This window comes from Pleurodeles waltl, chromosome 4_1 (assembly GCF_031143425.1).
Source record: "Pleurodeles waltl isolate 20211129_DDA chromosome 4_1, aPleWal1.hap1.20221129, whole genome shotgun sequence".
Taxonomy (NCBI): domain Eukaryota; kingdom Metazoa; phylum Chordata; class Amphibia; order Caudata; family Salamandridae; genus Pleurodeles; species Pleurodeles waltl.
In genome coordinates, this window is record NC_090442.1 from 881,343,310 (window position 1) to 881,366,583 (window position 23,274).

At 49.0% G+C, this 23,274-nt stretch overlaps 1 protein-coding gene across 1 annotated transcript in view; it reads right to left on the reverse strand.

The window, feature by feature from the left end:
* The window catches only part of TTLL8 (tubulin tyrosine ligase like 8), a 305,753-nt gene that overhangs the window by 244,468 nt on the left and 38,011 nt on the right, over positions 1 to 23,274 (reverse strand). Inside the window, exon 6 of the mRNA XM_069227565.1 lies at positions 8,603 to 8,644. Within this exon, the coding sequence (XP_069083666.1) occupies positions 8,603 to 8,644 (42 nt within the window). The remainder of the gene's footprint in view (positions 1 to 8,602; positions 8,645 to 23,274) is intronic.

The following is a 23,274-nucleotide window of genomic DNA, read 5'->3' on the forward strand; positions in this document are numbered from 1 at the left end:
TTTCACCTCGACCAATCCTTTCTCATGAAGGTCCAACTAGAGGGTGCTTCTTCATTGGCCCCACAGGTCCTTGTTCCGTTGCTGCAGAGCCTGGCTGTTCTTCCTCCGTGGGGCCCCTCACCCTTGCGCTTTCTGGGTCCCCGTATCCCGGCCTTCCTGATGCTTGCGGTCGAGATGTTGAATGGATAGCATTGGTAAGAGATGGCTTGCCTGCTCATCTAGTTTTGTTGCAGGGTTCTAGGAGGCGGCCTACTCTCTCTTCCTATTCTAAGCATTAGGCTCACTTTGCTTCTTGGTGTTCCCTTCATGATTTTAATCCTGTCTCCTGTCTGGTTTCTGATGTTCTACAGTTTTTTCTGGACTGGTTTGATAAACGTTATGCCCTTTTTACCTTGAAGAGCCAATGAGCTGCTATTCAGGTATTTTGGGAATCTTCTTCCTGGTCCGCTACTGCTTTTACTTTGGTTTTTAGGTTGTTTCAGCGTTTTTTCTCCTTTCTGCACCTGTAGTCAGGTTGTATGTCCCTCCATGGGACCTTTCTGTAGCCTTCCATGCACTACAGACAGCTCTTTTTGAGCCTCTGTCCCCTGTCGATCTGAAGTTTCTGTTTTGTAAGGTGGTCTTTCTCGTGGCTATTACCTCTGCAAGGCGTTTGGGGGGGGTTGACTGCTCTGCGCTGTTCCCCTACTTTTCTGAGATTCCTGGAGGATGCTGCGGTCCCCTGCCAGGATCCAGTGTTCCTTCCTAGGGTTGCCTCCTGCTTCTATTCTGCTCAGGAACTGATTCTCCCTACCTTTTGTCCTTCTCCTTCTTCTCCAGGGGAGGTTCTTCTCCACATCTTGGATGTGAAACGCTTCATTTCTGTCCATGTGGAACGCACTGCTCCTTTGAGGTTCTCTAACAGACTGTTTGTGACTTTTGGGGTTTCAGGTCAGGGTAAGGCAGTCTTCAAATTGACCCTCTGCTGCTGGCTCAAGGAAGCAATATCCCTGGCTTATCAAGGTGCAGGGTTGCCTTTCCTTGTGTCAGTCCAGACACGATCCACTAGGGGCCTCTCAGCCTCCTAGGCTATGTTTCAGAGAGTAACTGTCGGGCGGGGACCTGGGCTTTGGGCTCAACTTTTATCAGGCATTATCCTCTGAACTATGCTTAGCAGGCTGCTGGAAATTTTGGCCTTGGGGTTCTGCGTGCTGTTGCAGGGAACCCTTCATTTTGACTGTTCTTGGGTCTTCATTAAACTCATTGCATTCATTTGGCTGTGTAATGTGTGCTTCTTTCCTTTTGGGGCCTACACAAAGGCCTTCTTCTGGTGTTTGCTTTGGTATGCCTCAGGACGTCAGGGTCAAGGGACGTTGAGGTAATGCCCTAATTACTTACCGGTGATCCCCATTACTCTTAGTTCTACTCGTCCTAAACACATATGATGTGCTTTTCTGCTCCTAGCATTTCAGAGAACTGACATCTAAGATCTCATGGTTTACATATGCAAATGTGAAGAAAGGAATGAAATTTGCTACAGCTTGTGTGAGTTTCAAGAGTTGACAAAGGCAAAACAAGAACTAGGGCATGATATAAAACAATATATATATCTTTTATTTTTTATTTTTTATATTTCAAACAGTCTCTAGTACTCTATTTTAGGTCAATGCAAATAATGATTTTAAAAAGTCGAACCACAAATAAACAGACTGGAAAAACTCAGAACGGTTGTTTGCCAAATAGGTTGCAGATGGTTTCATGGCCAGAACAGGGTACTGTGATAACTTAAAAAGCAGACATTATAAACATGAAATGTAAAACGACTGACTGGCAAAAGAAAAAGGTAAGAGGAACTATGCTGGTAAGGTACGGAAGACGAGGTAATTAAAACAAAATTACACTTGTTCACTGATAAAAGGAAATTATTATAATTTATAAATACACACTTTTACTTTACATGACCCATAACAGCAGTCTTAATCAAACCTCAATTAACAGTGCTCCCAGAGAATGAGGTTGAAACCTTAATGAAACTGGGGTGGAGTGTCTGTACGTTAACTTTTCAAAGCACAGTACTGTACTAACTCTTTCCACTCTCACCGTCTTACAAAAGTAGCAAAAACTCACGTGTGAATTGCTGTCATGAAGAGAATCCTTTATATCTTATTAGAAAATGAAATACTGAATTGTTTTATACCCCAAAGTAGAACTAATGCAGACAGCCGTCGCAATGGTAACTGGTTGGTTCCATCGTTTTCCGGTGGGTAGGCCTTGCGCAGCAGTAGACTCATTATTAATCTTTTAGGGAAACTACTTAGTTAGCTAAGTTTTTGAAAAACACCGTGGCTGTTCAATTCATCTAAACTAAATAATAACGTGGCCAGAGGAATGATGCCACTCTCGCAGGGATCTGTTTCACCTCCTATCTACTCATTTTGTAGTTTGAGCTTTGTGTTTGAACCCACCTTGTCACTGAAATCCAAAGTTAGTGGTTATGGCAGTTTTAAAGCGCAACATACATCACCGGCTTCTTGGTGCTAATTTACTGCTTAGATTACAGCGGAGAGTTGACTGAAATATATATAGGTCAACTAGGGATTTTTTGAGGGACTCTTTAATAGGGTCAGAAAGGCTTAGCTTCGAAATTCATGGGACGATAATTCCTTGTTCTAGTAGCTAGAATTTTAGCAGGCCGCTTCTGATTCAACAAAGTAGCACAAGAATATATTTAAATGCTTTTCATTTTATACCACAAGACACCGTAATGGATGCTTTCAAAATTCCAAAGCTAATCCATTACAATAGCATTACTAATTTCAGCAAACACAAGTATACAACCAGCTGCACATACATAATACTATACCCTATGCATACAATGTCAGTGAATTGGTAATTTAAGATTGTGGTCTTCTCCAAATTACAACACGTAGAGCAAGGTCTTCTATCCACATATAGCACATAATTACCTTGAACTGAAAATGACAAATAATATTGTTGTATGCCTACTATTAGCTGCAGTTTCGGAGGCTTCTTTGACAATCTGTTTCCTTGTGACTGTCGATTATCAGTGACTTATTCCTCATTATCAAAACCTTAAGTACACATAGGAATACTAGGACCAGGTTTATGAGAAATGACGAGTAGATTGTGGAAAGCAATTACATTATATTGATACCTGATGATATTTTGAGTTAGATTTGCTACAGTTCAAAAGAACATGACATTACCTCTTTGCCCCCGTTCCTCATTACAGCTTTACTTCAGGAAGATGTCCCCACGTCTGGAATCCAGACTATGATGTTACCTCATTTTTATCCTTCCTAAGGCAATCTAAGTGTATTTCTCACTCAGAAATTCATGTTTGTAGATTTACCAGTACAAAGATATGTATGCTAAAGAAGATGTAGTCCGTGAGCCTACGTAAGCTTCTTTTTCTTTAATTTTACAAGTAAATGTAAGATTTTCTTTGTAAGGAGCAATGAAAGGGTCAGCCCAGGATGTGTTTCTTTCTTGGCCAGAATCTGAGATCCTTTTGTTTTTTCTCTCTTGCTGAGGCTGGTAACAGGAGTTACTGGCCGTATCGGTAATACAAACGATGCTGTTTCACATGAAGAGTTCATCTGCTAAAAGCAATTGAAGTCTCCATGTGAAACACAGAGGAAAACGTGGTAACATGGCAACACTGACATGTTGCACGTCACATGTTGTAGGAAAGTACCATCTTGCCTGGCATGTTACCCCCATATTTCACTGTATATATGTTGTTTTAGTTGTATGTGTCACTGGGACCCTGCCAGCCAGGGCCCCAGTGCTCATAAGTGTGCCCTGTATGTGTTACCTGTGTTATGACTAACTGTCTCACTGAGGCTCTGCTATCCAGAACCTCAGTGGTTATGCTCTCTCATTTCTTTACAAATTGTCACTAACAGGCTAGTGACCAATTTTACCAATTCACATTGGCATACTGGAACACCCTTATAATTCCCTAGTATATGGTACTGAGATACCCAGGGTATTGGGGTTCCAGGAGATCCCTATGGGCTGCAGCATTTCTTTTGCCACCCATAGGGAGCTCTGACAATTCTTACACAGGCCTGCCACTGCAGCCTGAGTGAAATAACGTCCACGTTATTTCACAGCCATTTACCACTGCACTTAAGTAACTTATAAGTCATCTATATGTCTAACCTTTACCTTGTAAAGGTTGGGTGCTAAGTTACTTACTGTGTGGGCACCCTGGCACTAGCCAAGGTGCCCCCACATTGTTCAGGGCAAATTCCCCGGACTTTGTGAGTGCGGGGACACCATTACACGCGTGCACTATACATAGGTCACTACCTATGTATAGCTTCACAATGGTAACTCCGAATATGGCCATGTAACATGTCTATGATCATAGAATTGCCCCCTCAATGCCATCCTGACATTGTTGGCATAATCCCATGATCCCACGGGTCTCTAGCACAGACCCGGGTACTGCCAAACTGCCTTTTCAGGGGTTTCACTGCAGCTGCTGCTGCTGCTGCCAACCCCTCAGACAGGTTTCTGCCCTCCTGGGGTCCAGCCAGGCTTGGCCCAGGAAGGCAGAACAAAGGACTTCCTCAGAGAGAGGGTGTTACACCCTCTCCCTTTGGAAAAAGGTGTTAAGGCAGGGGAGGAGTAGCCTCCCCCGCCTCTGGAAATGCTTTCATGGGCACAGATGGTGCCCATTTCTGCATAAGCCAGTATACACCGGTTCAGGGACCCCTCAGCCCTGCTCTGGCGCGCAACTGGACAAAGGAAAGGGGAGTGACAACTCCCCTGACCTGCACCTCCCATGGGAGGTGCCCAGAGCTCCTCCAGTGTGCTCCAGACCTCTGCCATCTTGGAAACAGAGGTGCTGCTGGCACACTGGACTGCTCTGAGTGGCCAGGGCCAGCAGGTGACGTCAGAGACTCCTTCTGATAGGCTCCTTCAGGTGTTGCTAGCCTATCCTCTCTCCTAAGTAGCCAAACCCTCTTTTCTGGCTATTTAGGGTCTCTGCTCTGGGGAATTCCTTAGATAACGAATGCAAGAGCTCATCAGAGTTCCTCTGCATCTCTCTCTTCACCTTCTGCCAAGGAATCAAAGGCTGGAAGCCTGCAAAACTGAAACAAAGTAGCAAAGACGACTACTGCGACACTGTAACGCTGATCCTGCCGCCTTCTCAACTGTTTTTCTGGTGGTGCATGCTGTGGGGGTAGTCTGCCTCCTCTCTGCACTAGAAGCTCCGAAGAAATCTCCCGTGGGTCGACGGAATCTTCCCCCTGCAACCGCAGGCACCAAAGAACTGCTTCACCGGTCCTCTGGGTCTCCTCTCAGCACAACGAGCGAGGTCCCTTGAACTCAGCAACTCTGTCCAAGTGACTCCCACAGTCCAGTGACTCTTCAGTCCAAGTTTGGTGGAGGTAAGTCCTTGCCTCCCCACGCCAGACCGCATTGCTGGGAACCGCGTGTTTTGCAGCTACTCCGGCTCCTGTGCACTTTTCCAGGATTTCCTTTGTGCACAGCCAAGCCTGGGTCCACGGCACTCTAACCTGCATTGCACGACCTCCTGAGTTGTCCTCCGGCGGCGTGGGACTCTCTTGTGCAACTTTGGGTGAGCACCATTTCACTCCACTTTGTAGTGCCTGTTCCGGCACTTCTGCGGATGCTGCCTGCTTCTGAGAGGGCTCCTTGTCTTGCTGGACGCCCCCTCTGTCCCCTCACGCAATTGGCGACATCCTGGTCCCTCCTGGGCCACAGCAGCATCCAAAAACCCTAACTGCGAGCTTTGCAGCTAGCAAGGCTTGTTTGCGGGCTTTCTGCGGGAAAACACTTCTGAACGACTCTTCACGACGTGGGACATTCATCCTCCAAAGGGGACGTTTCTAGCCCTTGTTGTTCTTGCGGGATCCTCAGCTTCTACCTTCCAGTGGCAGCCACTTTGCACCCACAGCTGGCATTTCCTGGGCATCTGCCCACTCTCGACTTGATCGTGACTTTTGGACTTGGTCCCCTTGTTCCACAGGTACTCTCGTCTGGAAATCCATTGTTGTTGCATTGCTGGTGTTGGTCTTTCCTGCAAAATTCCCCTATCACGACTTCTGTGCTCTTTGGGGAACTTCAGTGCACTTTGCACTCACTTTTCAGGGTCTTGGGGTGGGCTATTTTTTTAACCCTCATTGTTTTCTTACAGTCCCAGCGACCCTCTACAAGGTCACATAGGTTTGGGGTCCATTCGTGGTTCGCATTCCACTTCTAGAGTATATGGTTTGTGTTGCCCCTATCCCTATGTGCCCCCATTGCATTCTATTGTGACTATACATTGTTTGCACTGTTTTCTATTGCTATCACTGCATATTTTGGTATTGTGTACATATATCTTGTGTATATTTGCTATCCTCATACTGAGGGTACTCACTGAGATACTTTTGGCATATTGTCATAAAAATAAAGTACCTTTATTTTTAGTATATCTGTGTATTGTGTTTTCTTATGGTATTGTACAAGTGACACTAGTGGTACTGTAGGAGCTTCACTCGTCTCCTAGTTCAGCCTAAGCTGCTCTGCTAAGCTACCTTTTCTATCAGTCTAAGCTGCTAGACACCCCTATACACTAATAAGGGATACCTGGGCCTGGTGCAAGGTGTAAGTACCCCTTGGTACTCACTACAAGCCAGTCCAGCCTCCTACACATGTTAATCCCAAAAAATGTATAATCCCTGTTATTTCCCTGCCCCCAAAATTACCGGGACAATTACAGTGGCAGATACCAATAGAGATTGTTCCAGGTCACTTGTCGTAAGACCATCACTGTTATTTCATCTCGCTTTAAGTGTTAACTTGTTAACAGTTCTAGTGATCTGGAAAAGCGTCCTACATAGTGTAAAATTGACCATCACTGAGTTGACTTCAATACTGGAGAATAAGCATTCATTTGGTAAGTTGGCTAGGGCTCCTCCCTCGGACTGTGACAAACTGGCTTAGGCTTTACCTACCAGTCCTTAGTCAAAACTTTGTATTAAGCATTGCATTTCCCCTAGCAAACATTAGGATTAATGACCCTGAAGACTTGGTGGATGCAGTGTAACTTACTTCACTTTTCCCAATTCTCAATATTTGGAGTAGTTGGTGTTTCAAACCCTTCCCTGGCTATCAGTTTTTAAGTCAGGCTATATCACACATTATTCTACGGATTTAGAAAGACATCAGTAATGCAAAATGTCCTTGCTCTAAATTACTCAAATTTGTAGTGGCTATTTATTTTCCATCCAAACTTAAAACAGACCTTCTCACCATTTATTCGGCGAATATATGCCTACCTTTCATTTCACCTTCTTCTACCATACAACATCCTGTCAACTGCTTCGTAGTCCAGTCCCTCCCATCATTAGTTTGCAGTTTTCCTGCAAAAATCAGAAACATATAAATAGTCTTGTCGGCTCAAATTGCTGCTGAATGCAAAATCACATTTATGAAGCTAATAGAGTCGTATTTATTAATGAAAACTATGCAATGCATGACATACGCTACACATTAGTGTGGCTCACAATTACGTTGGTATTCAATAACACTGTCTTGCGACAGTGTGACCCTTTCCTACACGTACCTTGAAAAATCTGAAATGCATGTTGCACTTTTCTGCACTAATTAGAGATGATCAATTTAGTTTAAAAGATATGTTTAATTCCACACATTCATAAATACGCTGAGACAATGGTTCTGACTACCTGGTCCACCCAGATTTGTGGCTTTTGGATCACCTGTTTTTGACTTTTTACTGTGAGGGAGCCTCATAGTTTGGGACTCACCCACAGTAAACTCACAGCAAAAATGGACTGAACATGTTTACTGCCAGTGCCACCTTGTTAAGCAAGCGTAGGAGGCCTAGGGCTGGTTACAGGGGCTAGCGTGTGCACATGCAAGTGCACCCATGTGACACTGTGTGGGGAGGATTACTTTCGTGCGCAGCCCAAGAATTGAACCTAGGAAGCTTGGCGCAGAAGGGACCATGCAGAGGGGGTAGTGACCTGGAGTAGGCCTTCTGAGATGGGTGTACACATGTGAGTGATACTCAGTTTGCTTACTGTCTTCATTATAAGTAACACTCCACGATATGTCAATGGGAAAGGCTGGCCTAGGGTCCAACTATAGTTCCCTAGGGTCCACAGACTCCACAGTCGCACCAATGTATAGTGTAACATGTATGAAAGGAACAATGCAGTAGGTTACAAATGCATATCTATACAGGGTATGGGTCATCCAGGAATGTCATATTTCTATGGATAAGGGCCAATTACTGCTCTTTCCAGCTGCAGGAGCAGGGCCTTGCATCAATCAGCCAGCTGTCATTCCAAGAACTGGGCCTACCCCAGGCCCCTCAATGAGGAGGGGCTCCTTGGAGGAATTGCAGGGAGAGGCCCTGGCAGAAATGTCAGGGAGGGGGGTTTGAGTCTCTCAGAGCACATGTGGCAACTGATTCCTGGATGACACCATTTTGAGCTATCCCAGAAAACTGTGCAGGAAGGTTGGTACAGGGGCAGAGAAAATTTGTTATACATCAGGATAGGCCATAGGTGTAGCCCTGTTGGACACTTCCGCCCCCATTTAAAAGGTCTTGCACAGAGGAGAGAGCTCTCTCTTGGCTGTGCTTCTCTGGAGAACACTGGGACTGAGGATGAATGTCATGGACAACTGGAAAGAAGAACCACCTGACTGCCCACTGGGGCAAGCTGGTCTCATCACCATGAGGACCAGTTGGTGGAAAGACTGAGCTCATTTCACCAGTCTTTCCAGTTGGGGGAAAGACTGGTCTCTGGCACAAGGAGAGTGCGCTGCCCAGAAGAAGTGAAGGCCTGGTGCAGGGAGTCAGTGGGACTGGCTCCCTACCAAGGTGGGGACATTGAAAGCCAGTAGGCCTGACGAAAGTGTTCCAGGTGGCAAGACCTTGCCATCAGGAGCAAAAGGTGTCCACTACCATCAAAAACAGCTCACCTGGAGAAATTGTGGCAAACTTCGACCTCTAGTAGCCCCAGAGACGAAGCATGTGGGGCTCCGCTGCCATTTCCCTTGAGGCCCCCACTGTGGGCCAAGGCCCTAGGCTGCCCCCAAAAAGAAGAGTGTGGGGGGGTGCCACTGCACTCCTGGCATTGTAAGGAAATAGGCAAGCACCCTATCCTGGGGACCCGAAGAGACCTGCTGGCTGAATGTGGAGGGGGGGCGCCACCGTGAACCCCAATCACCAGTGTGAAAGGGCCCCAGATGCCATTCCAGGTTCCCTTGTAGCAGAGAGAGAAGCAAGTGAGCACTGGTGTGCTTCCTAGGAGGCGGGGCCAGAGCCCAAAGCCAAGCCGGGGAGCATTGTTGCGCTTCCCATGAAAACGCTATTGGCAGGGAAGGGGGCCCAGGATCTCATTCCTGTGCCTACGTGGCTGAAGATAGTTGGAGGGGTGTGTCATAGTACTCCCTAATGTGGCCAAAACAGCCACCAACCCAGAATCGCATCTGCCCACAGGAGCGGGCAGAAAGAACAAGCAGAAGAGGCAGGGAAGTGCTGGCGTGCTTCCCCTGCATGGCTGCCTCCTCTTGGTCAGTCCCCAGGAGGGGGCAAACCGCCAGCAGGTCCAGAGGTGTTTACCTGCAGGAGCAGGCAGACCGCTGCAGAGTGCCAGCTCCCGCAGCAGCACTGGAGTGTGCTGTCCACATGGGGAGCAGGTGGGAAGAGCCGAGGGTGGGCTCCTTGCACCACTCTCCGAGTCCTAGCTGCTGTGGGGGGTGTCCGGGTGGGACCACAGACCCCCAAGGCAGAGGTATGATAAAAGGCAGCGAAGTGTCTCTCTCTGGCGCAGCAGGTGAGGTGATAATTAAGTATGCACACTCCTGAAGAAGCGCCACATAATGCCCTGCAGGGCATGGCCCATGTTTCCAAGTCCTTAATCTAAAACTGCTAATTTTAGGCATACAGTGGCCCCAGGAGTATGGGGTGACCACCAACGTAAGGCAAATGGATTTGCAGGAGGTGCACAGCATCGCCCCAACAACTTACCAAATGTCCCCACCTTCAATTTGAGGGCGGCTTAGAAATGCTAACCCCTCAAGGGTTCCAAAGCATTATCAAGCCTGGCTCCAGATGGACATTTTGTTCAAGAGTGTGAAGATTATGGCTGCAGTACTTGTGGCCTGGGTGGTGATAACAACTGATCATTATAATGGTGAATAGGTGTTTTTTTCAAATGTGAACTCCTTTAGGAACTATGGTGAATGCGCAAAACATTGTGCTGAATGTGCTAAAAAATGTAGGACTGCAGTGTTGTGGCCAATGAGATGACCACTGTATGGTCATGTGAAAAAGCCAGCCTCTAAGGGTGAAAGATGGTATTAAACAATGTTTAACAACTAATGGGCAAATTTATAATGCCCTAGCGCCACATTGCACCACATTAACGTCATTATTTTTTACGTTAATGTGGCCCAACGAGGCCGAAATCCCGTGCCGTATTTACAGAGTGGCCTAATGCACGCATTGCCCCACTCTGTAACCTTTTGCATTACATTATGCCTGCACTGGGCATAATGTATGCAAAGGGGGCGTTCCCCGTTAGAGGAGCTAGAAAAATGGCGTAAGGAAATCTATGAGATTTCCTTGTGCCATTTTTTACGGCACTTTTAACACCTGCACAAGAGCAGGCGTTAAAAGGGGGCTTCCATTCTTTAGAATGGGGCCTTATGTACTCTGCAGGAGTAGCGCCAATATTTGGAGCTACTCCTGTAGAGTACATCAATAGTGTCATGAGAAATGATGCTATTGCCCCCTACCCTGCACAATGGTGTGCCGTATTTTAAATACGGCGCAGACAAGGTGACGGTAAGGGGGTGCTAAGGGGCGCAGGGAAAGTGGCACTGCACTTGGTGCAGCGCCACTTTCCATAAATCTGCCCCAAAGTGTTGTCCATTAGGGACTGTGTCAACTGCCCATCATTTTTATGTTGAATGCTGCAATGTGGAATATAATGAACATCTGCCCACATCCTTTAGTAATGTGGTTAGACTGCGTAGATCATGCTGAGAATAATCGTAACAGCACAAATCATTTCAACATGCCTATGCATCTTTCTTGTTGATGCTTATTTGAATAATGAGACTGACAGCCACTAGTGATCAAAGTAGATGCAGTTTATTGCCAGAATTAGGTGCTCCCACTCCACGGTACAGTCAAATATTACAGGGGAATACAAATTAACATTTTTCCATGTGGTTGTTGGTTTATATCTCTACTTGGGAGAGATAAAAATGATTATGCAATGTTGTCCAGAAGTAATTCCATCAGCTTATGTATATTTGTAAATTGTTGCATAATATTCACGTCGGAGGCTGGCCTATACCAGGTCCAGGTATCCCTTATAAGTGTAGTGTAGGCAGTGTCTAGAAGCCAGGCTCTCTAGAGGTAGCTACGGATGAGCAGCCAAGGCTTATCTAGGAGACATGCTAAGCTAATGTAATATCACTGTAGTCACACACAGTACTTACACACCTGAAAGAAAACACTCAATGCTACCAAAATAAAGGTACTTTCTTTTGGTGACACAAATACCAAAAATACCATAGAGGTTATACTCTCTTAGGAGGTAAGTAATACACAAGATATATTCACTATTATGCAGAAATAGGCATAAAAACAGTTAGATAACAGTGCAAAGTAGTGAAAATCACAAGAGAATAATGCCCTAGGGGGAGCACAAACCATATACTAAAAAAATTGAATGCGAGAGTCGGTCCCCCATCTAGGTAAGTGGAGTGCGCCGAGGAGCTGGGAATGCCAGGAAAGGCCAAATGTAAGTACCACAACACCCCCCCAGAAACCAGGAAAGCAGGAGTAAATCACTGTAAACTCCCCAGAACACCCACTTCAAAGAGAAGAAGAATAATGCAAAGCCCAGAAGAGACTGCAAGGCACCAACAATGGATTCTTGGTCAAGAGGACCTGGGAAGAAGGGGACAAAGTCCAACAAACAGAACATAGTCCAGGAAGAGCAGAAGCCCCTACCCACCAGACTGAAGGTGGAAGAGATAAGTCGACGGTGATGAAGGAGAGTCAGCACTGCACCAGAGAAGACAAAGTCGAGTTCCTGGAGGATGCAGGAGATGTCCCACGTCGGAAGGAGGATTGCAGTCGGGTTTGCGTCTTCAGATTCCACCAACAAGCCTTGGAACACACAAAACTCGCAGAAAGTGGTGCTGCCAGGGACCAGGAAGGACCATGTGGACTCTACCCAGGGTGGGGAGTCAGAGGGGGCCCTCAGAGACACAGAGAGCCCACAGAAGCACAGGCAGCACCCACAGGAGTCCCACAGGATGGGGAAACAGAAGTCAAAGAAGGAGCCCACGCAGCACTACGAAAAGGAGTCCCACGCCGCAGGAGAAACACTCAGGGAGCTGTGCATTGCAGGATGTGCATTGAGTGCTGGGGCCACAAGATGCCTGAAGATCCCTTGGAGGTGATGTCAACAAGCCTTGGCATCTGCAAATACGAGGTGCACTGGGGTACTGTCCTGCATGCGAAGGCAAGGGCTTACCTCCACCTAAGTTGGACAGCAGGCAGAAAGGACCATCGGGACCACGTCAGTCCACCACCCGTGTTGCAGGATCCATGCGGCTCAGCAGGAGATGGGATCCACGCAGCCAGTCGTCATTGCAGTTGGTGCCTGCGGATGCAGGGAAGTGACTCCTTCACAAAAAGGGAGATTCCTTCTTCTTTCTTGTGCAGGCTGAAGACGGGCTGTCCTCAGAGGATGCACAACAGGAGAAATGTTGCAGTTGCTGGAAGGAGCCGTGGATACAAGGCTGCAGGCAGAGTCTTGCTTCTTTGTTGCAGCTTGTCGGGTCCTGGAGCATCCAGATGCAGTTTCTTCAGTCAGGAGTTGAAGTGGAGGTTGCAGAGGAATACTGCTGGAGTCCTGCAAGCCAAATCTGAGGAACCACCCAAAAGGGAGACCCTAAATAGCCCTGAAACGGGGATTGCCTCCTAGCTGGGTGACCACCTAGCAGGAGGGGGCTCTGACGTCACCTGCCTGCACTGGCTACTCAGATGCTCCCAGAGTCCCCTGCCAAACTTGAATCCAAGATGGCAAAACCCAGAGACCCTCTGGAGGAGCTCTGAGCACCACCCCTGGAGGGGTGATGGACAGTGGAATGGTCACTCCCCTTTTCTTTGTCCAGTTTCGTGCCAGAGCAAGGACTGGGGGTCCCTGAACCGATGTAGACTGGTTTATGCAAGGAGAGCACCAGATGTGCCCTTCAAAGCATTACCAGTGGCTTGGGGAGGCTACCCCTCCGAAGCCTGTAACACCTATTTCCAAAGGGAGAGGGTGTAACACCCCTCTCCCAAAGGAAATCCTTTGTTCTGCCTTCCTGGGCTTCAGCTGCTCTAGCAACAGGAGGGCAGAAACCTGTCTGTGAGGTAGCAGCAGCTTGGGCTCAAAGGAAAACCTGAAAAGGCTGTAATGGCAATACTGAGGGTTCTCTAAGGAGCCCCCAGAGTGCATGGGATCATACAACCAATGCTTGCAAAAGTATTTGGGTATGATTCCAACATGTTTGATACCAAACATGCCTATGTTCGGAGTTACCATTATGTAGCTAGACATAGGTATATACTGTAGATGGACAGAGGTATATAAACAATCCTGTTCACTGAAAACTCAGAACACCATGTGCGGAATACATCGAGAGACCCTGGCGCTTCCCCGCCATGGCGCTTCATGATGATGAGTAAATCTTCGCTCAGCCACATCTAAATACTTTTCCATAAACACTGCAACAGCATTGTTGGAAGCTGGCTCTGTATATGCTATATCAAAGTGAGATATAGTGTGCACAGAGTCCAGGGGTTCCCCAGAGGCTTAACAGAGGCTAAAGTAGATAATACTAATTCTCTCTTTTGTGGTAATGTGGTTGAGCAGTAAGGCTTATCAGAGGGTAGTACAAATCATCTGTTGTACACATAGAGAATAGAAGAAGCACACATTGAATGACTTAGGCCCTAACTACGACCCTGGCGGTGAGTGATAAAGTGGCGGTAATACCGCAAACAGGCTGGCAGTAAGTCCCGCCAAGGTATGACCATGGTGGTGATAAATTCCATAGACAGCCAATGTACCACACCAACCGCCAGGACAGAAACAACACTCACCATGGCGGTAGCCAACAACAGCCAGGCTGGAGACAAAGTACCGCCCACCATATTATGACACAGGAAACCGCCACCTTTTCCAGGGTGGTACCAACGCCATCAAAAGCCTGGTGGAAACACATCACAGAAGAGAAAGGACTCCCCATCAGAGACACAGGGAAGAACAACACTGCCATGGAACCCGAACTGCAAGTTTTCCCGATGATCTTCTACGTTATGCTCCACCTGGAACACCAATGCCGACGAAGACGATGACAGTGAGTACAGCCGCCTAGCACACAAGGGAGAGTGGGAGGAAAATGAGAGTGACACACACACGCACAACACACACCCGACACACACACACACTAAACACACAACCAGCTGCACACGAAAAACAATCTGCCCCCGAAACACGGCAGAATAATGCAAGGAAAACAGGAATGGACGAAAGTGGTTGTAATCAGATCAAATTGAAACTCAATAATTCGATTTGTCAATGAAACAGATATGTACACATGTACACAAAGGGACACTGCCCAGTCCAATGTTCAAAGTGTCAACATGGCCACAGGGCACAGTCTAAGGCCCAACTTGAATCCTGACCACATCCAGATAGTACACGGCAAGGGCATCAGTTTGCAAATAGGCAGGCCCCTCAGGAGAGAGGGGCACCTCAGTCGGATGGGAGAACAAGCCCACTGGTTCTGGAGGGGGCTCCATGTCCATTGCTCTGTCCTGGGGAGTGCAAGGCCACAGTCTCTCAGGTGGGTGACTTTCCAACTAGTTCTGGAGGGGGCTCCATGCTCTGTCCTGGGGAGTGCAAGGCCACAGTCTCTCAGGTGGGTGACTTTCCCATTGGTTCTGAGGGGGCACCATGCCCATTTCTCTTTGCTGGGGAGTGCAAGGCCACAGTCTCTCAGGTGGGTGACTTTCCCACTGCTTCTGGAGGGGGCTCCATGCCCATTTCTCTTTGCTGGGGAGTGCAAGGCTACAGTCTCTCAGCTGGGTGACTTTCCCACTGGTTCTGGAGGGGGCTCCATGCCCATTTCTCTTTGCTGGGAGTGCAAGGCCACAGTCTCTGGAGTGGGTGACCTTCCCACTGGTTCTGGAGGGGGCAACTCGCACAGCAGGGCCTGGAGGGTGGCCTACATGGTGTCCGCTGGCGGTAACGGCTGCAGTGTGGTGGTGGATGAAGGAGCCTCCTGGGCAGCCTCTGCACTGTCAGATGGCTGCAGTGTGGTGGTGGATGGAGGAGCCTCCTGGGCAGCCTCTGCATTGTCTGATGTCTGCAGTGTGGTGGTGGATGGAGGAGCCTCCTGGGCAGCCTCTGCACTGTCTGATGGCTGCAATTCATCAGCTGGTGGTGGGGGCCCGTGACAGCTGGTGGTGGAGATGTCACCCTGACAGCCTCCGCTAGAGTAGAGGGCTTCATCTCCTCCAGTACATGGGGCGTGGATCCCATACCCTTCCTGGCAGGGGTGGATGGGCTCTTCCCCTTCTTTCCTGGTGGTGCAGGCTCCTTCCCCTTCTTTCCTGGTGGTGCAGGCTCCTTCCCCTTCTTGCCTAGTGGTGCTGGCTCCTTTCCCTTCTTCGATGGAGAAGTGGTATCCTTACCACCACGAGTAGGTGGTGCTACCACTGTCCCCATGGACTGTGTGGCTGTGGTGCTGGGCTGTGTCTGTGGTACCCTGCTCATACAGGCAGGATGGGAGAGGGGTAGGGAAGAGGTCAATTTGGGAAAGGAAAAGCTTTTTAGGGACGTTGGGGCGGTAGGAGGGAGGAGTAATGGGAGTGGAGGTTGAGGGTGTGGTTGTTGGAGGTGTATTTCTGCTGGACTTGGGTGAAGGTGAATGGACTGTATTCTGATGGGAGGTGGATGGCCTGTTGGGTGTGTGAGTGCTTGCGTTTGTGTCCTTTGGGGGGACAGCCAGGGTGGGAAAGGACAGAGGGGAAGGGTTCCTGGCTGTTGTGGAGGTGTCTGCCAGTGAGGTGTGTGTCCTGCTTGGTGTGGTGATGCTGGTAGTGGATGTAGTGCATGCAGTTGTGTATATGGACATGACTGGGAGGGAGGTGGAGGAGGAGGCGGGGGAGACAGTGGAGACAGTGGATGTTGTCATTTCTGCAACTGTACAGTGTTTGCGTGAGTGCCTGTGTGATGAAGTGTGGTGCTTGTGTTTGCCTGTGCCACTCTTGGGTGTCGTCTTGTATGCATGCTCGTCTGTATGTGTGCTTGGGATGAGTTGGAGTTGAGGAGAATGGGACTGGTAATTGGTAGTTGGATGGGGGATAGTAGAAACAGGGATAATGGCTGCCATAAGAGCTTGAATCGATCTCTGTTGGGCCAACAATCCACTGTGGGTGCCCTCCAGGAATGCGTTGCATTGCTGCATCTGGGATGCCAGCCCCTGAATGGCATTCACAATGGTTGACTGCCCTACAGAGGTGGATCTCGGGAGGTCAATAGCCTCCTCACTCAGGGCAGCAGGGCTCACTGGGCCAGGGCCTGAGGTGTCTGAGGCGAAGTAGATGCCAACCCTCCTGAGTGAGCGGGCTTGGGAAACTCGGTGAGGGGCTGCTGGGAGGGCGGTGCTGGTACGGGGGTGGTGGCTGTACCTGCAGCTGTGGTGGTCATAGAGGTGTCTGCCACCACCAGGGAACTCCCATCGGAGGAGGGATCTGAGTCCATGTTGTCTCCTCCAGTCTCCGCCACGGTGCTCCCCTCGCCCTCCGTCCCCCTGTCGTCCGTGGATTCTGCCTCCTGGGTCATGTGGTATGCAGCTCCCTCTGTCGCTGGTGATCCTGCTCCTCTGCCAGATGATGCTAATGCATACAAGGACAAGATGACAAAACAAGAAAGTGGGGAAGAAAGACAAAGGATACAGTGGGTCAATGACTGCACCAACACTACAGTTGGCATATACATCACAGTCACACACAGGGAACAGGCTTAAGCACTATGCATTGCACTACCAGGGATATGGCTAGTCACTAAGACAAGAAGAGGACCACACACTGCCAACTTCAGCACTCCTGGGACCCACAATGCCCTGCCTGAAATGGACTGCAAACAAGCTAGGTCACCTGTATTTGCCATACACCCATTACCCTTCAGATGACCCACGCTACAATGTCTGGCCTGGTCTTTGGGGCATCCACTGACACACATCCACCACCCAGATACCATCCCACCAGCCAAAATATGTATTGATGCCCACTGTACTCACCCCCTTGTGGCTGCTGTGATTCCCTCAAGCGCCCATTAAACTCAGGGAAGGCCACCGCCAGTTTGCGGGCCTCTGTCGTCTTCCATGCCCAGTGTCTCAGGTTCTCCCACTGTTTCCGACAGTGAGTGCTCCGCCAGCCAGAGGACCACAGGGTCCAAACGTCCTTGGTGAAGGCACGCCATAATCTCTTCTTTTGATGGACACTGACATGCAGAGGCAATACAGACAGGAGAACACCATTAAACAAACAGTCAAGCCTGTCACACAAATGGCCCACCATACTCGTTTCCATCACCTTCTGCAAGACCGCCTTCTGCCATGATGACCAACGTCGGCAGAGTTACCTCACTTTCACCTGTCCTTACATACAGGACAGGCGGTCGCCATTTCGGGGGGGGTGAGGCATATCGACATTAAGTGCGTCACAGCCTAGATTAGCACATACCTTGCCATTAACACTGTCCCAATGCATAAGTGCACCATGTGAACTGCTGTTGTGGTTTTGTTGTTCCAATTGTGACAGCCTACTCACTCTTGTCTCCCTTAGATACATACTGCTGCGGATGAGTAGGAGGTGGAGACATACCCCCGTGTACAGACCCCTGGTGGACTTAGCTACACTGGAGGACAGGCACATTATACTCACCTATAGACTGACAGGGTCACAATCACAGAGCTGTGTGCCCAGTTGGAGCCTGACCTCATCTCATCCATCCGTCATCCGACTGGGATCCCCCCTCTTGTGCAAGTGCTATCAGTGCTCCATTTCCTGGTGACAGGTTCATTCCAAGTGACAGTGGGCTTGGCAGCAGGAATGTCACAGCCAATGTTCTCAATCGTCCTGGCAAGAGTGTTGTCTGCTCTAGTAAAACACATGTGCAGCTACATAGCTTTTCCCCCAGGTGGAAGATTTGGCCACTGTGAAGTCCGGATTCTATGCAATGGGAAATATCCCCAATATTACTGGGGCGATTGACAGGATACAGATTGCGTTTGTCCACCCGCCAGAATGAACAGGTGTACAGGAATCGTAAGAGTTTCCACTCCATGAATGTGCAGATGGTGTGCCTGGCAGACCAGTACATCTTCCACGTCAATGCTAAGTATCCTGGGTCGGTGCATGATGCCTTTGTCCTGAGGAATAGCAGCATCCCAAATGTGATGGCCCAACTACAGAGGTACAGGGTGTGGCTATTAGGTGAGCCTTGGTCCCCACCCACTGTATGTTAGTGTATGCGTCTGGTTGGTAACCTCATAGAATAGTACGTGGCTTTATGTTGTCCCTCAATACCTGCAGTAGACTCTGGCTACCCAAACCTATTGTGGCTGCTGACCCCTGTGAGGAATGCCAGGCCAAGGGCCAAAGAACGTTATAATGAGGTACATGGGCAAACCAGACGGATCATCGAGAGAACCTTAGGCCTCCTGAATGCCAGGTTCAGGTACCTCAATCTGACAGGTAGATCCCTGTGCTACTCACCCCAGAAAGTCTGCCAGATAGTAGTGGCATGCTGCATGTTGCACAACCTGGCCCTCAGGCGCCATGTACCTTTTCTACGGGAGATGCCCCTGTGGCTGGAGTAGAACCTGGTGACAGTGAGGATGAAGAGGCTGAAGATGGGGACAACAGAACTACAGTTATCCGTCAGTACTTACAATGACACACATGTGAGGCAATGCAACTTCACATTTCTATGACTATTGTTGTATTCTGTGTGGCTGTGGCATTATGGCATTAACCACATTTTACCTCTACTTACTGTCACCTAAGGATATCATTTTACAGATGTTGGTGCAATGACAACTGTGTACTGATGTGCTGACTACAGCCAGCTCCAGGTCATTATTTCTATGCTCCCACAATGTACAGTTCATTTGCCATGCTGGGTGGGTGCTGTGGTGTTAGATCCTGATGAGGGAGGCTCTATGGTGGTCTGTGATTGGGCTTGGGTGACCGGCTGTCCAGTGGTCCCTGATGGGCCAGGTAGGTCATCCAGATCCAGAAGTCCAGAGTCACTGTCTTCACTGGGGGCATCTTCTGTTGGGGGACTGGATAGTTGTGGCACTTCCTCTCCACTGACATTGGCTGGGGCACCTGTGGGATGTAAGTGATGTATTATGCTTCATGTGTGAGACCTTTGTACATCCCTGGCTTCCCCTCTGTCATTGGCATTGCCCTGTCACCTTTTTCGCTTGTGTATGGTGGTGTATTGAGGGATTGTTAGTTTCCCTATGCTGTGCATGCTTTAGTGATGGGTGTCCATGCAGGGCTGGGAGGGGTGTCCATGCATTGGTATAGCATGCAGGGCTTGGCATTGTGGTTCGTCATGCAGTGTGTGGGATGGAGTGGAGTGATGGGAGTGAGGGTGAGGGGTGTGATGGCATGCAGGTAGGGGGGTGATAAGTAGTAAATTTTGACTTGCCACTGTCTGTTTGGTGAGCCAGTGCCTTGGTGCAATGAAACGTACCTTCCCTCGTAGGTCGTTCCACCTCTTCCTGATGTCGTCCCTTGTTCTTGGGTGCTGTTCCACGACGTTGACGCTGTCCATGATTCTCCGCCATAGCTCCATCTTCCTGGCAATGGATATCTGCTGTACCTGTGCTCCAAACAGCTATAGCTCTACCCTGACAATTTCCTTCATCATGATCCTTAACTCCTCCTCAGTGAAACGTGGGTACCTTTGTGGTGCGGTGTGTGTTGGAGAGAGTGTGTTGAGTAATGTGGTGGGGTGTGTGATGTGGGGTGCGTGACAGATATATGGGTGTATGTGGTGTGTGTCTATTTGTCTCTGCTGTTTGTGTCAAACTCCTGTCAGTAATTGTTGTTCGTAAAGGGTTGTGGGTAATGTGGGTGTGTGTTTTATAGTGCTATGGGTGGGTGGGTGTGGTGTGTGTATGAGTGTCAGGTGTGTGTTTTTAGTATTGTCCAATGTAGTGTTGATTTGTATGTGAGTGCCCATTCTGAGCGCGGCAGTATGTACCGCCAATGGTTTACCGCCATTAAATGTCCGCCTGGGTGATTCGTGGATCGTAATGTGGTGGGTGTTGTTCTGTTGGCGTGACGGTGTTGGTGTTCGGTCTGCCACTTTTGCACTGATCTTTGGTCTGGCATATTTGTGTATGTGGCTGTATTCTGTCAGATTGGTGTGTGTGTCATAATATGGTGAACTGATATTCGCCACTGCAGCAGTATGTTCGTGGCCGTCAGTGTGGCGGTAAGCGGCATTTACCGCCAATGTCAAAATGAGGGCCTTAATCTCCAGACCAATGGATTTTATATAGCAAAAATATATTTTCTTAGTTTATTTTTAGAACCACAAGATTCAAGTTGCAGGTAAGTACTTCAATAGATTTGTCGTATTTCAAACATGTATCAACAGTATTTTGTTTGGAATCAATAAGTTATACAGTTTTTAAAATTGGCAATAATCTGCTTTAAAACTTGACACACTGTAATTTTTAGAAACAGCTCCTGGAGGGATGAAAATGTTGATCGATTTGCAGATAAGTACAACACTTACAGCTCCAGTCTCCGGGGGTTCGGAAGTCCACAGTTTGGGGTTCAAGTTAACCCCAAACGCCCACCACCAGCAACACGGGGCCGGTCGGGTGCAGAGATCAAAGTGTAGGCATAATTAAAGTGGGCTTCTATGGAGATTGGGGGCACTAGGTTTCAGATCTGCAGGCAGGTAAGAACCCATGTCTACAGAGGGCAGACACTGGGGGGTTTAGAGGAGCACTGAGGGGGGCCACAAGTCGGCACCAAACGTACACCCTCGGCGGCACTGGGCGGCCAGGTGCAGGGTGCAAACAAAGCATCTGCTCTCCAATGATTCTCTATGAGGGGACCCCAGGGGTCACTTAGATGCTGCAGACGAGGTCCAGGAGGTCATCTTGGGCAAACCATCTGAACAGGGAGGAGGGCTGCATGCTGAACGTTGCTGCACCAGAGGTCGGCTTCTCCAAGGCCTGTGGGCTGCGGGTGCAGTGTGTCTTTAGGCGTCGGATATTTTCGTCCAGAGCTTTCGCAGTCAGGAATCCCTCTTCAGGCGGTGTCGTGGAGGATATCTTCGTCCGGAGCTTTCGCGGTCAGGAATCCCTCTTCAGGCGGTGTCGTGGAGGGGTGGAGAGGTCAACTCAAGGTGGGCACTTGCTCAGAACCGCCTGGGGAATGTCTCTAGCTGGTTGGGACACGGGCCGTGGGCGTTGGGTGCAGAGTGATCAAGACTCGTACATTGGGAGTGGTGTTGGAGTACTTGGATGTTGTTTCTTCTTGGACAGGGCTGCTGTCTGCAGGAATTCTTTGTACTTTTGGGTACAGGACAGTCCTCTGTAGCTTGGCAGAGGTCGCTGGTCCCGCTGGATGCGTTGTTGTTCTTGTGCAGGTTCTTTGAAGCAGGAGGCAGGCCAAGTCAGTTGTAGTCTTCCTTCTTCTCTGCTGGGTGTTTCGGATATGCCGTCCTCCTTCTCCTTGTCAGGTTGCTAGGAATCTCATGAGCTGGGTTCAGGGAGCCCCTTAACTTCTGGATCTAGGGGCGTTACAGAGGTCAGAGGGTCCCTTAGGGTCCCTGAGGGTGGCTACACCCTCTTTGTGCACGTTTTCTTTGGGGAGGGGGGCACAAACCTAATCCTATTGGTCTCTGTCCTCCAAACCAAGCTGGAGAATTCTGCAGGGAGGGGGTCACCTCAGCTCTGGACACTTCAGGGGTGGTCCTGGCTGGGGTGGTCACTCCTCCCTGTTTTTCCTAATTTTCCTGCAGGACTTGCCGCCAAATAATGGGGCTTTGTCCGGGGAACGGGCATCTCAGCTAACTGGGGTGCTATGGGGCTCTGTAACACGAGGCTTCGACCTTTGAGGCTCACTCCTAGGTGTTGCAGTTCCTTCAGGGGAGAGGTGTGAAGCACCTCCACCCAAGACAGGCTTTGTTTCTGACCATCGAGTGCACAAAGGCTCTCACTCCATGTGGTCAGAAACTCATCTGAAAGTGGCAGGCTGGCACAGACCAGTCAGTCCTGCACTAGCAGTTTGCTAACATACAGGGGCATCTCTAAGATGCCCTCTGGGTGCATTTTTCAATAAATCCTACACTGGCAACAGTGGGGGTTCATTGTGCTGAGATGTTTGATATCAAACTTCCCAGTATTCAGTGAAGCCATTATGGAGCTCTGGAGTTCGTAATGACAGACTCCCAGACCCTATACTCAATATGGCTACACTGCACTTACAATGTCCATGAATGGACTTAGACACTGTAGGCGCATATTGCTCAGGCAGCTATGCCCTCACCTGTGGTATAGTGCATCCTACCTTAGGGCTTTAAGGCCTGCTAGAGGGGTGACTTACCTATGCCACAGGCAATAGTTTGTATGCATGGCATCCTGAGAGGGGTGCCATGTCGACTTTGCCTATTTCCCCCCCACCAGCACACACAGGCTGCATAGCCAGTGTACATGTGCTTGGTGAGGGGTCCCATATGGTGGCATGATATATGCTGCAGCCCTAGGGGTCCTTCCCTGATCACAGGGCCCTTGGTACCATGGGTACCTTTTACAAAGGACTTAACTGTCTGCCAGGGGTGCGTCAATTGTAGAAACAAATGTACAGATTTTGGGAAAGAACACTGGTGCTGGGGCCTGAGCAGCAGGATCCTAGCACACATCCGATCAAAGTTGGTATCAACAATAGGCAAAAAGTGGGGGGTACCAATGCAATAGTGGCACTTTCCTACACAACCTCCCAAACGGAAGAGGATGAGACTAACATTTCCCAAGAGAATCTTCAGTTTCTAAGTGGAAGAACCTGGAAAGGCCATCTATCTGCATTGGATGGGCAGTCCCAGGTCTATTTTCCTCTGAAAAGCCCTTTCCCTGTAGGGATATGGACCACCTCAAAAGTTTAGG